Source organism: Camelina sativa, chromosome 1 (assembly GCF_030686135.1).
Source record: "Camelina sativa cultivar CO46 ecotype springtype chromosome 1, ASM3068613v1".
In the NCBI taxonomy this organism is placed as follows: Eukaryota; Viridiplantae; Streptophyta; class Magnoliopsida; order Brassicales; family Brassicaceae; genus Camelina; species Camelina sativa.
The window spans coordinates 2,630,816-2,642,702 of NC_141880.1; the positions used below are offsets into that span (position 1 = coordinate 2,630,816).

At 35.4% G+C, this 11,887-nt stretch overlaps 2 protein-coding genes across 8 annotated transcripts; one reads left to right on the forward strand and one right to left on the reverse strand.

Annotated features, from left to right (window-relative positions):
- Positions 1-356: 356 nt before the first annotated feature.
- On the forward strand, positions 357-2,178 carry LOC109132696 (uncharacterized). Its single transcript, XM_019244820.2, has one exon. The coding sequence runs from the start codon at positions 869-871 to the stop codon at positions 1,973-1,975; it is 1,107 nt and encodes a 368-aa protein (XP_019100365.1). The 5' UTR covers positions 357-868; the 3' UTR covers positions 1,976-2,178.
- A 660-nt stretch (positions 2,179-2,838) lies between these two features.
- Positions 2,839-8,988, reverse strand: LOC104728420 (putative E3 ubiquitin-protein ligase LIN-1). Of its 7 annotated transcripts, none has more exons than XM_087471071.1 (17): positions 8,118-8,988; positions 7,960-8,026; positions 7,571-7,843; positions 6,388-7,481; positions 6,166-6,307; positions 5,850-6,095; positions 5,473-5,767; positions 5,262-5,380; positions 4,982-5,107; positions 4,767-4,898; positions 4,552-4,674; positions 4,351-4,461; positions 4,133-4,279; positions 3,925-4,050; positions 3,641-3,757; positions 3,509-3,551; positions 2,839-3,088 (listed from the first exon to the last, which is right to left on the reverse strand). In XM_087471071.1, exons 1-16 carry the CDS (start codon positions 8,795-8,797, stop codon positions 3,534-3,536), a joined length of 3,816 nt encoding a protein of 1,271 aa, XP_087327197.1. In that variant the 5' UTR covers positions 8,798-8,988; the 3' UTR covers positions 2,839-3,088; positions 3,509-3,533. The 7 variants fall into 7 exon arrangements, 5 of the variants coding, with proteins under 5 accessions (XP_087327197.1, XP_087327169.1, XP_010445722.1 ...); XR_015570596.1 differs by lacking the exon at positions 2,839-3,088 and adding an exon at positions 3,125-3,331 and having other exon boundaries at positions 4,133-4,248; positions 8,118-8,971; XM_087471043.1 differs by lacking the exon at positions 2,839-3,088 and adding an exon at positions 3,125-3,331.
- Positions 8,989-11,887: the final 2,899 nt, after the last annotated feature.

Consider the following 11,887-nt stretch of genomic DNA (forward strand, 5'->3'; position numbering starts at 1 on the left):
AAGAAGGAAGACGGTGAATTTCGTAATTAACAAAGCCTAAGGATAAGTGATACTTATTTAATACACTAACTAACATGGGACCGGATTATTTATAAAAATGACTAACATGGGAAACAACTAGGGTATCTGCAAATAGCCAATAGTAATTGTATTTGTTTTTTTTTGTTTGTGAACAATTAATGTTTATTGATTGATGTTAACTATTTACTAGTATTTTATTATAAAAACCACAATGATGAGGGGAAAATCGACGACCAACATGGTCATACAACTTTTATTTTCCGTAACATCGATTTAACAAAACACCATTAATGTAGTTGTAGTGAAATAATAAAAGTTAACCCTACTAATAATCAAAGTGGTAATCTTGTAGAACGGTCACTTAAACACATGTAGTTAGTGTTTCCATAAAGGCTAAAACAATGGTTAGAAAGACACGTGGACATCGGGGGGTTGATAATGGACCATTGGATTTGGACCCCAAAAAAAAAAAAAAAAAAAAAGAGAGAGATTAGAGAATTGGAGACGCAAAACAAAGTAAAGAAATAAAAAGAGGGAGAGAGAGTAGTACAGGTCAGAACTCCCACGTGCACTTGGGGAACTCAGCAACGTCTTTCTCTTTCTCCCTACTACAAAGTACAAACTCTTCACACACACACACACACCTCTCTCTCTCAACCCTTTCATCTCACTCAACTCACAACAAGTCACCTCTCTCTCTCTCTCTAGAAGAAGCTAAAATCTAGATCGTCCTCCTTCATTAAGATAGATACCGTGAACGGTGAACCACACACAGAAATAGAGGAAAGAAGAGAGAGCTTCACGATCTTGATTCTTATATTTCTTCTTTACTTGTTTCTTTATTGCAATGGTGGAGCTCAAAGATCAAGATATGGGAGAAGGTATGCAATGCGTAACACATCCTTACACAAAGAATCCAGGTGGTATCTGTGCACTCTGTCTCCAGGAAAAGCTTGGTAAGCTCGTTACTTCCTCTTTCCCTGTTCCAAAATCCAACAGCCTCTCTTCTTCTTCTCCTCCTAAGTCCTTCAGTCCTTCCACTACATCTCTCGCTCTGTCTCTCTCATCCGGAAGTAACGGAAGAGACTCCACAAACAACAACAATCTCCCGTTTCTGCTGGCGAAGAAGAAGAAGAGTATGCTCGCAGCTTCATCTTCCTCTTCTTCTTCCTCCTCTTCGTCTTCTTCAGCTAATCTGATCTACAAGAGAAGTAAATCCACGGCTGCTGCTTACGGTGAGAGTTTCGGCCAAAGGAAACGAAGTGGGTTTTGGTCTTTTCTTCATCTCTACTCTTCGAAACATCAGATCAGCACCACCACCAAAAAAGTCGATAACTTTAGCCATTCAAGGAGGAACCAGAGAACAGAGACAGGAACAGAGTCATCTAAGAGGATCGGTGGTGGTGGAGGCATTGATGTGATAGTTGAGGAAGAAGATGAGACTCCTGCCAAAGTGGTTTCAGAAACGCCAACAAATGGTATTGGTAATGGTGGTGGTGGTTCGTCTTTTGGGAGGAAAGTGTTGAGATCTAGATCTGTTGGCTGTGGAAGTAGAAGCTTCTCTGGTGATTTCTTTGAGAGGATCTCTAACGGGTTTGGTGATTGTGCCTTGAGAAGGATTGAGTCTCAGAGAGAAGCCACCAAGGTCATTGGTAATGGAGGTGGTGAAGCAGCGGATGCCATGAGTGAAATGGTCAAATGTGGTGGCATCTTTGGTGGGTTTATGATCATGACATCATCATCTTCTTCATCATCAACAACATCTTCATCGACGGTTGATCATCACAATCATAAGATAGGGAACAGAAGCTGGGGATGGGCTTTTGCTAGTCCAATGAGAGCCAAGGCTACTACTAATCATAGAGGTCGTACTATTACAGAGTCTTCAGCTGACAACAAGAACACATCTCCCAATTTGGACTCAATTCCTTCATTGTTGGCTTTGAAAAGCTAAAAAGAGAGAGAGAGAGAGAGAGAGAGAGAGAGAGAGAGAGAGAGAGAGAGAGAGAGAGAGAGAGAGAGAGAGAGAGAGAGAGAGAAGAGATTTTCATATTTCATTCATGTGCTTTTAGTTAGGCTGTTCTTTTGTTCTTTGGACATTGGTTTGAATCTTTTGATTTCAGTGAGTAATGTAATGTCATACTACTTTCTTGTTCATTTCTATGTTTGGCATCTTGGTTATATGCTAGTCATCATCATAAAGCTTGAAACCTTTCGGAAGAATGAGCTTAGGATACTTGCTGCTTTGTCTTATTCTCCTTCTATGATTATATAATACACATTGTCTAATTCTCCCAAGACTATTTGTCTTGTGGTGTCACTGTGATGGTAAACCAGATGTGTTACTTATACTTCTATTATAATAGTTTCAATGCCCACTTGAAAAAAAGCAGTCAAAAGTTTTAGGGGTTTTAAGTTATTAAACGAGTGGAATCAAAAGTCACATGCCTTTGCACATGCATTATGATGCCAATACTCTCATTAGCGTTATTTTATCTTCTTTGTGTGTTTGAGCCCCACAAACTTTAAGTAAGACATGCAACAACAAGAAGTCAACAACATCACTCTAAAAAACTATCATCATCAATCATCATGCTCATCAATTCATCGTCACCAACCAGCTAATCTCTTATTACATTTATGCAAGGCCAACATATTGGTGAGGTTGCTGTCCGACAAAACCATAGGTTATGTATTTGTTTCACATAAATAAGAGGGAAGAAAAAAACATTGAAATGTCAAGTCGATCAAGACATAACAAATCTGTTATGAATCTATATGATACATCAGCATATTCATATCATATATTCATAACTGTTTAAGATGCAATAATAAATTGAGATTGATAATCAGATGATATATAATGTGTGGAAGAGATGGTCGGGACAAGGACATCAAAAGCGGGTCCAAGATATGAAATAAAGACTAACAATTCTGCAAAGAGACAGAAGGCAAAAAAAAAGGCTGCCTTCTGACTTAACTCTATTCATCATATTACAACAAAAATATGAATTTTATTTTCTTCGTGGGGACCAAGTTTTGGACTTCTCATGCATATTCCAAAAATCTGCATAAATAGATTCTTCAGACGTGACCATGTGAATACTCTAAATTTTTCGTTGTGATAATATTTATGAAGCATCTTTACATCAAAAATTCAGAATGTAGGACCTCTTTAAGATCTCTGAGTCTAACTTTTACTCCTTATTAGTCTGATTCCATCCCACAGTAATTATTGTCTTTCGTGTTACTAATAATGTCATTGTACTCCTCCTTGCTGAAAGCATGATCTTTTTTGCAAAATCACTTTCTACACAAAAGTGAAATGGACTACTCAACTAAATCTTACATATAATGCTATGTAACACATGTAAAAGTATCACATAGGGCAGCTTCACTTCACTCTAGTTTAAGCTGTGTATATTTACTTCTTCACGTATCATGCATATCATAACTTTGAGCTGATTGTTGAAATTGTAATGGTTACCTCAGATACTCGTCCTCTCTGCTATTTATAACGGAATCCATCCCTGTTTTGTCGTAAGATATTAGTGTCGGTCTTCTTAGTGGTTATATATGATCAATTAAAATGATTTATAGCTTGGTGTGTATTATTCACCTTAATGAATCCAGCTTCTGTACCGCAAAAAACAATATCATTAGCAGTAAGGAGGCTTGTTATCTTGCTCCCTGCTGATAATCTTCCCACTTTCTGTTGTGTCCTTCTCAACCAAATCTTGTTTTCACAAACCATATGTTTTTACTTTAATATCAGATAGAATAGTGATGATAACAATGTAGGAAAATAAGCAAGTATAGTCCTATCTCTCTGCCCACTTAGTCTCATTTGAGTAGGTCTTGGTCTAGGAAGTGTTTTACTTTTGCAAAAAAAAAAAAGATTACCTGAAGAGTGTTTGCGGATGAACTTCGATTCAGGTAGATGAAGTCTTCAACAACACCCATTGCTACTATATTAGACCCCTTTTCTGCTGGTATTGACATTTGGGGATCATAATTTCTTCTCAAGTCCTGTAAGCCATTTTTTTGTTTACGTCACTCTCTGTAGTCTATCACATTGTGATGAAAACTGTTAAATGTAGTTTTTTTTTACCTTTATATTAGACATCTCAACATGTGTGCTTGAGCTATATAACATATCTTTGTACACAACCACTGAATTGATGGGCTTGTTTTGAATTCTCCAGCTCCTCGTCGGTGCTTTGATTTCTTTTTCCCGTTTATTTGTGAGGATTAATTCCTGAAACAGCTATGTTACTTTGTGTCTTTATAATTTAGTATCATTTTAATGAAAGGCAACCACACACATACCTGTATGCTTGTATCTATACATCCTATATAAATCTTTCCTTGGGATGCTACCATACTCTTCACACCTTTGCCTTTGAAGATACTTTGAGATATTCTTGATGTATCAAGCAGCTGCAGAAGATTAGTAGCCTCTGAGTGTTTATTTTTTAGTGTTAGAAATTGTTATACGATATTACTATGTAAATAGCCTCTGACATCTACCTTTATCTTGTGCCCTTTGGTTATGACAAAGATCATATTTCCATATGCTTCCAGTCTCCTTATTGAATCTTTTGTTTTTATGACTTCAGCACAATCCAATTTTCCTTTAACTATCTGCCATACCTATATAAATAACAAGGATATACATTTTCAGAAAATTTAGTTTTCTCCTGATCCTAGTGTTGTTTCCTGATAGAGTTGAATCATTATCATACCCTGATGGTTTTATCTGCAGACCCACTTAAGATACTCTCTCCTGATTCAGAGAGTGAAAAGCATGTTACGGTGCTTTTGTGCTCCTTGATGTCCCATAATACCGTAGCTACTTTCTTATTCACATTCCACACCTGATATATAAGTTTGCATGCTCAAGTAAGGTATTTTAAACATTTTTCTTCAAATTCAGTTTTATTATAAGTATATAACATACCCTGATTGAACCATCTGAGTATCCACTAAAGAGCAAGCCTTTATGGTAGATGAGAGCTGTTACAGCTCCACTGCCAGATTGATGCATCTCTATGGTTTGTGTATGAACACAAGATATGCGCTGATCCTGTCAATATTGAAATTTTCAGAATTATGAGTTTATGTGTGACAACTTAAACATGACATCTAAGAAGACTAACTATGATTCTGTTAACAGGGTTGGTTTAATTTGTGGTTGGTAGAGATTGTAATAATTTATATGCAGGTGAAGAACAACTTACAGATTTTCTGAATAGATAATATGTTGCTTTATGCAATTCGTCTGCCATCCAAGTCACATGTGAAAGACGTCTCAAAGACTCTCTAACTCCTTCTGAGAAATTTACTAGTTTGTGGATTCCTGTGTGACAACTACACTTTAGTATAAAACTTACAGTCACATGCTTTAAATTGGTATGAACCATTATTTCACTTTACAGTTAAGAAATTCACCTTTGCCAGAGCTAAAATTGTAGATGCATATACAAGCAAGAAGTCTTTCCTCAAGCTCCAAACCAGGGTGTAGAAACTGTGATATCTCATCAAGTAAGACTTCACATGCTGAGTACTTCAAACTATTTGGACCTTTTGAAATCTCTATACTGAGCCATGCAATGGCTATAAGACATGCCTTCGAAACACTCCTGTTTTTACTCTTCAACCCTTCTTGTAAACCACAAAACGTGGCTTTGCCTGTATCAACAATCCTTCTTGATATTTTACAACACCATCCATCTATTCCTGGATCCTGCAAAAAATTATAAACCTTTCCATAAGTCACTCTTTTTGGCTTGGCTACTCTATTAGAATGATAAAGTTAAAATTTTTACCTGTAAGCAATCATCTGACCAGTTGATGTTTCTTATCATATTCATGTGTGACATAGAAGTTAGACCTCCTCTTTTCATTAACCAAGCAGCAGTATACGGTTCTCCCGTCCATGAATAAGTTCCACCGATATTCGAAAGAATGAATGTTGATAACAGCTGCATATTTGGAACTTCACTATATGTAACTGCATCAAGCAGAGCTCTGGTAGCTTCATTACTGTACTTTTTATTCTCAGGTGTGGAATCCTGTAGAGAATATAATTATTTACTTAGATGGAATCAACAACATAAGTTTTTTTTAACATTCAGTACTAACCAGTGCATTCAACTGAAGCAATATATCTGCTGCGAAGAGTTTGTGATCACCCTGCAATTGTTTAATACACTGCAATAATGTATCCTTAATGTCAAAACTTCCTTCCTTTTTCATCTGTTGCAGAATCTTAATTGCTGACGACCTGAAATTACAAGTATGTCATATGGAAAACTGTGACTGGTAGTATAAAAAGAGAATTGTGTTTTGTTGAGATATGTATACCTTGGTATCTTCAGGACCTCATGAAGAAATTGAAGAGCAGTGAAAATTTCTTCTCTGTCTTGGCTCTGCAGGAGATGCGCAAAAGGAGCCACTCGAGTATGCTGATAGATATACTTCCTGTTAAGTCCATCAAACTGCATGCATTTTACTAAAATAGTAGCCAAGGAGATGAATTCCCCTGAGCTTCCACTCTTAGCAACATCAAGAAGTCCACAAAGAACCGAAGGTGAGCTGATTGCAGCCAAGTGCATTGTGTTTGTGGCATGATCAAAAGCAGTAACAAGAACTTTAATTATCATCAATGATGCAGCAGGCGGCGTCAAAAGAGGAGGTGAAGGTCTAAATGTGTAACAATAAGAAGAAGGAGAAGTGGATGCAACAACATCTACAAGAGCTGGTAAAAGCTCAAGACTCTTTATTTCTGTTGGAGATGGCTTTATCAGGTAGATGAGAATAGCTGCTTCTTGTACATTTTGTTTCAAAGCATTTGCTAAGTGACTTAAATTTAAACCCTTCCTCTTGACCTCCTCAAGAGCTGTCCTATTTACTGATATGATCTTGGTAAGAGCGGTCATCGATGCCTTTAACACAGTTTTCTCCTCGGAACTAGAAATAGCCGTAAACAGCTGATCCAGAATGACATCTTTTAGCATGCTGTACTTGAATCCTTCTTTCCTGTTCAGCATTTGATAAATCATTGTAACCTCTGAGACATATTTCTCATCTGCATTCCCTAACACTTCCTTTATCAAGCTCTGAAGATTCTTCCATAAATCCATCGTCGGAGCTCTTCTAGAATGCGTCTCAAGTCCATTTTCTCGTTTTTTGTTTTGCAAATTTCTCCTCATTCCTTCAAAAGTTATGGACCCTTTGTGTCCAAATACTGAAATTTCTTCCAACTCTAGTTGCCTCAGAGAAGAGTCATCTTCTAATTGGGTATTCCAAGTTGTCTTTGATTGTTGAGCCTGAATATCAATGATGGAACGGTTAAACTTACCGATCAAACTGTGGGATCTTTTTACTAATGTGTCCTCATTATATGCTTCCTTATGAGCTTGTTGTTGGGAAACACAGAAGATGTTAGCTAATGTGTCCTGATTCACAATACATATTTTTGGTAAGATGTTAATTTTTCATTCTCGGAAATTTGAAGCAATGAAAATGTTTGGTTAGAGAAATTTACCGCGCCAATGTCTTCTCTAGTAACGCATTTTGAACTTGATGTATCTAGGTGAGACTCGTTCAAGAAGTCATTAAGGGACCTGACTCTTGCACTTTTTCCAAGTTCTTGATTGTAATCTTCCTGCAAGTTCCAATCCAAACATGGAGAAACTTCGAAGTTGTTTGCAGTTTTTTCAGTCTTCCTTGATGCTTTGATTTTGTTGAAGATGTCATTAAGTTCATCCTCTTGCAAATCATTACTGCTATGGAGGTGATTCTGGTACTGCAGTAACTTCTTCAAGATGGAGACCAAGAAGTGAAAGAAGGTAATTGTTACTCTTTTACCCAATTTTAATGATTAGATATCACTCAGAGTCTCCAAAAGCATGTCTTTGTCATTAGTAAACTTACCTCACAGGTTTCTGACAACTCTAGCTTCTCTGCAACTGAATGTGCATTAGCCGCAAATATTTCTTGCCTGTTCATGTGTAGAGGGTTAGGATATGAAGCAAATAGACATAAACACAAACAGAAGTAATCTATTTTGATGATAAGAATTGAATCCTTACCCATATTTCTTCAGCCTTGGAAGCGGTTTCTCTATACATTCACTTGGTGGCTGATGAGTCTCTCCATACGACATAACCTGGTAATAAGTTGCTCTGTATTTATACTTCCTTGCAATCTCTCTGATCTCTTCATCTGACTTGTACACACCAGGAGTGAAGAAGATGCTCTCGCAGAGTTCAGGGGCAATGCGGGTTCTTACAATCTCCGGCGAGACCAAAACCGACTGGAGAAAATGCAGTGTGGTCTGCAAGGAATCACCTTGGAGATAGCTAACAATGGAGAGGTAGAAGTAAGAGAAAGCAACCAAGACTGTGTTTGGAACACCTGAAGTTGTCGTCCCTTGTTCGTCAAGCAACGCAGGCATTTGAAGCATTCTCTCTGAGTTTCTCAAACGAGTCATCTTCTCTTCTGACCATTCGGGTTGTTGTATAGAAGCTTCGATGCTATCGATTCCCCTGTAGAGATTCGAGAGAGCAGAGTGTTCGGAAGAGAATTCAAACAGAGTATCCTCTTCTTCAATGCTCAGCCATGTGATGCATTTATGCTTAAGCGACATCCATGCTTCGAGGTCTGATATGAGGCGAAAGATGTAGTCGTTTATCGAAGCTACAATCGAATCAAGAGAAGAATTCTCATTACATGAGATAAAACTCGATTGGGAAGATGAAAGGTTAGCCATTGTCACATACTCTGTTGCACACAAGTTACGATGGTTTTATGGGATAAGATGAGAGAGGAAGCAAAGTTAGAGATTAAAGAGAGAGAGAGAGAGAGAGAGAGAGAGAGAGAGAGAGAGAGAGAGAGTAAGAACAATGTAGTCTCGTGAAGGAACAAGCCAAACTCTAGAGAAAAAAGAAAATGATTGGTCCTACTTTGTAATCTTTTGCTGTCAAAAGGACACTACAAACAAAAGTCAAGAGTGTTGCGTGTGTTTGAGGAAAACGCAAATGTAAAGATCCTAACTTTTTTTAATCATATGATTCATAATAGTAATTTATAGTATTTCACTTCCCAGCCCTCGTCTCATATGTGTAAATTGACTTTTTCCAATTAATTAAATTATCACGTTAAAGTAAGCCATATATATGAAAGGTTTCAGTGGTATATTATTTTACACATGTTGAAAAACAGCATTACGAATAAATTCGTATAAAGGAGGGCTACGATTTGTGTGAGTAGTGGAAGAGGACGGTTGATGAGAGTAATTAAGTTTAGATATCTCAGCTCAACCACGTTAATTATGAACATTAATGTCCATCAATGATTTACAACTTATACACTAGTTGGGTAGGACGTGGACTACTGATCAACTTTCACAACTTACACCGTAAACCGTAAGGTTTGGAACTTATGTTGGCTAGGTTTGTCATCAAAATTAAAGATGATTAGGTTATTTTGCTTTAAGGTTCTACGAAAATAATAAAAAAGATTGGACCCCAAGAAAAAGAAGGAAGAGTTTGAGAATTTTCTGTCACGGAGAACCAAGAAATTATGAGCTTTGGAAAATATATAAAAAGGACAAATAAAATTTTAAAAAAGGTCAAAGAGCTCTTTCTCTCCGCAATCCAACAAATTGGTTCTTAACTCTTATGTACTTTGTGTTGGTGTGAATTTGAAAGCTATATCTCATATACAAATGAGATTGGATCTTGTTTAAATTCGGGTTTGTTATGCTCGGTTGACATTCAGAATTGGTTAAGATTAGATTAATTAAAGGGGTATATTCAAATCATGATTTTAGAGAATTTGATGGAATTTAGGAAATTTAGAATTTTGATAGATTTTAGAGAAGTTGATATGATTTTCTGTAAAATTCTTTCAAATCCCACCTAAAACCATGAGATTTAGATTTCTGTATTTTTAACTAAACAAATCCTCTCAAATCCTCCAAAATCCTAAAAATCATTAAAATCCAAATTCACAAAATTGCTTTGAATAACAGTGGATTTTAAAGTAGATTTTTAAATCATCAGTTCAATAACAGTGGATTTTAAAGTAGATTTTTAAATTATCAGTTCAATAACAGTGAATTTTAGTAGACTTTTTAAAATCCATGATTGAATAACATAGGATTTGTAAATTTCACATAAATCACTTAAAATGTCAAGTTGAATACACCCTCTAAGTTTACATTGTTCAACTTCCAACACAATACCAATTAATATGTGAGAGTTACAATATATATGATCAATTTTTTTTTTCCAACTATGATAATTGTTTTCGCATACTGTATATATATTCTTTGTAAAGTTATTAGTGGATCGTGATGTTCAATTGTTCGTGTACACACAATTGAAACAACTTAATCAATTCAATGTTCCAACAAATAGTTTCTTATTGAGACCGTCATTGGCTGATTGGTTGGTAGTGAGTTTTTACAATTTTGCAATAAATTTAAATCTAATGATGGTTTATACTATATGGCAGCCGTAATATATTTACATACGTATTTATATACACCACATACTACAAAACCTAATTCTAACCTTAATCGAATGTTAACCCTTTTTTTTGGGTGTAAATGTTAAGAATTGCATTTTAGCTTTAAATTGTTTATTATTTAAATAGTATTTCTTTGTTATTAATAAGTAGTATTTCTTTGTTATTTTTTTCATAACAACATATTGTAAAAAACTGCTTTAAAAAAACATTATATATAAATAATGTAGGAATTTCAATGACATTTAGTTTTTTAAAAAACGTATGAGAAATGCTTTAAACCTTTTTTTAAAAGACAAACGCGTCCCTCATTACCCTTATAATAATTATTATTTTTAAAAAAAGCAAACAGCTAAACAAACCAAATTATACAAATCCTTCTATAACCCCAAAAATAACAGAAAAGAGAGAAAAAAAAAACAAAAAACAAAACTCACTCTGTGTCAATTCAAACAAATAACTCAGTCACTAGTATTAATATTATCGTGTTGATCAGTTGTTTGTTATTAATCAAGGGTTAAGAGACAGAAATCACATATCAAGAAAGCATGACGGTACCCTTTGCTTTACATTTATTAAGAAATGTAGATCTTTTATAGAATGAAGTCCTCCCCCGAGATTATGTTACAAATGGATACATTAAAGCTGTAAAACACTCTACTATAATATTGGATCTTCTTAGTGGTGATGTGCCGTCAAAGGAATATGTTATTTCTCGCATCAAAACAGCTATTGCTAGCATTTCTTTTCCTAAAAAGGATTTTTTGATTTCTTATGTCCAAATTGGTTCTTAACTCTTATGTCCTTTGTATTGGTGTGAATTGTGATTGATGAAAGCTATATCCCATATACATATATGGGATTGAATCTTGTTTAAATTCAGGTTTTTTTATGTTCAGTTGACATTCAGAATTGGTTAAGATTCGATTAACTAAGTTTACATTGTTCAACTTCGAACGCAATACCAATTAATATGTGAGAGTTAGAATATAAATGATCAATTTTTTTTTTTTCAATTATGATCATTGTTTTTGCATATATATATATATATATATATATATATATATGTTCTTGGTAAAGTTATTAGTGGATCATGATGTTCAATTGTTCATGTACACACAACAACAAAATATGTAGAAACAACTTAATTATTTATTTATTATTTTTTTTGGGTGCAAAGTAGCAACAACTTAATCAATACACTGTTCCAACAAATAGTCTCTTATTGAAATGTGTTATTCGCTTATTGGGCTCTAGCCATTCTCATGTGACCAATTTTGAGGTAAACTCAAACCAATTTGCCACTGACTATGCCTTTAAAGTTTGAACC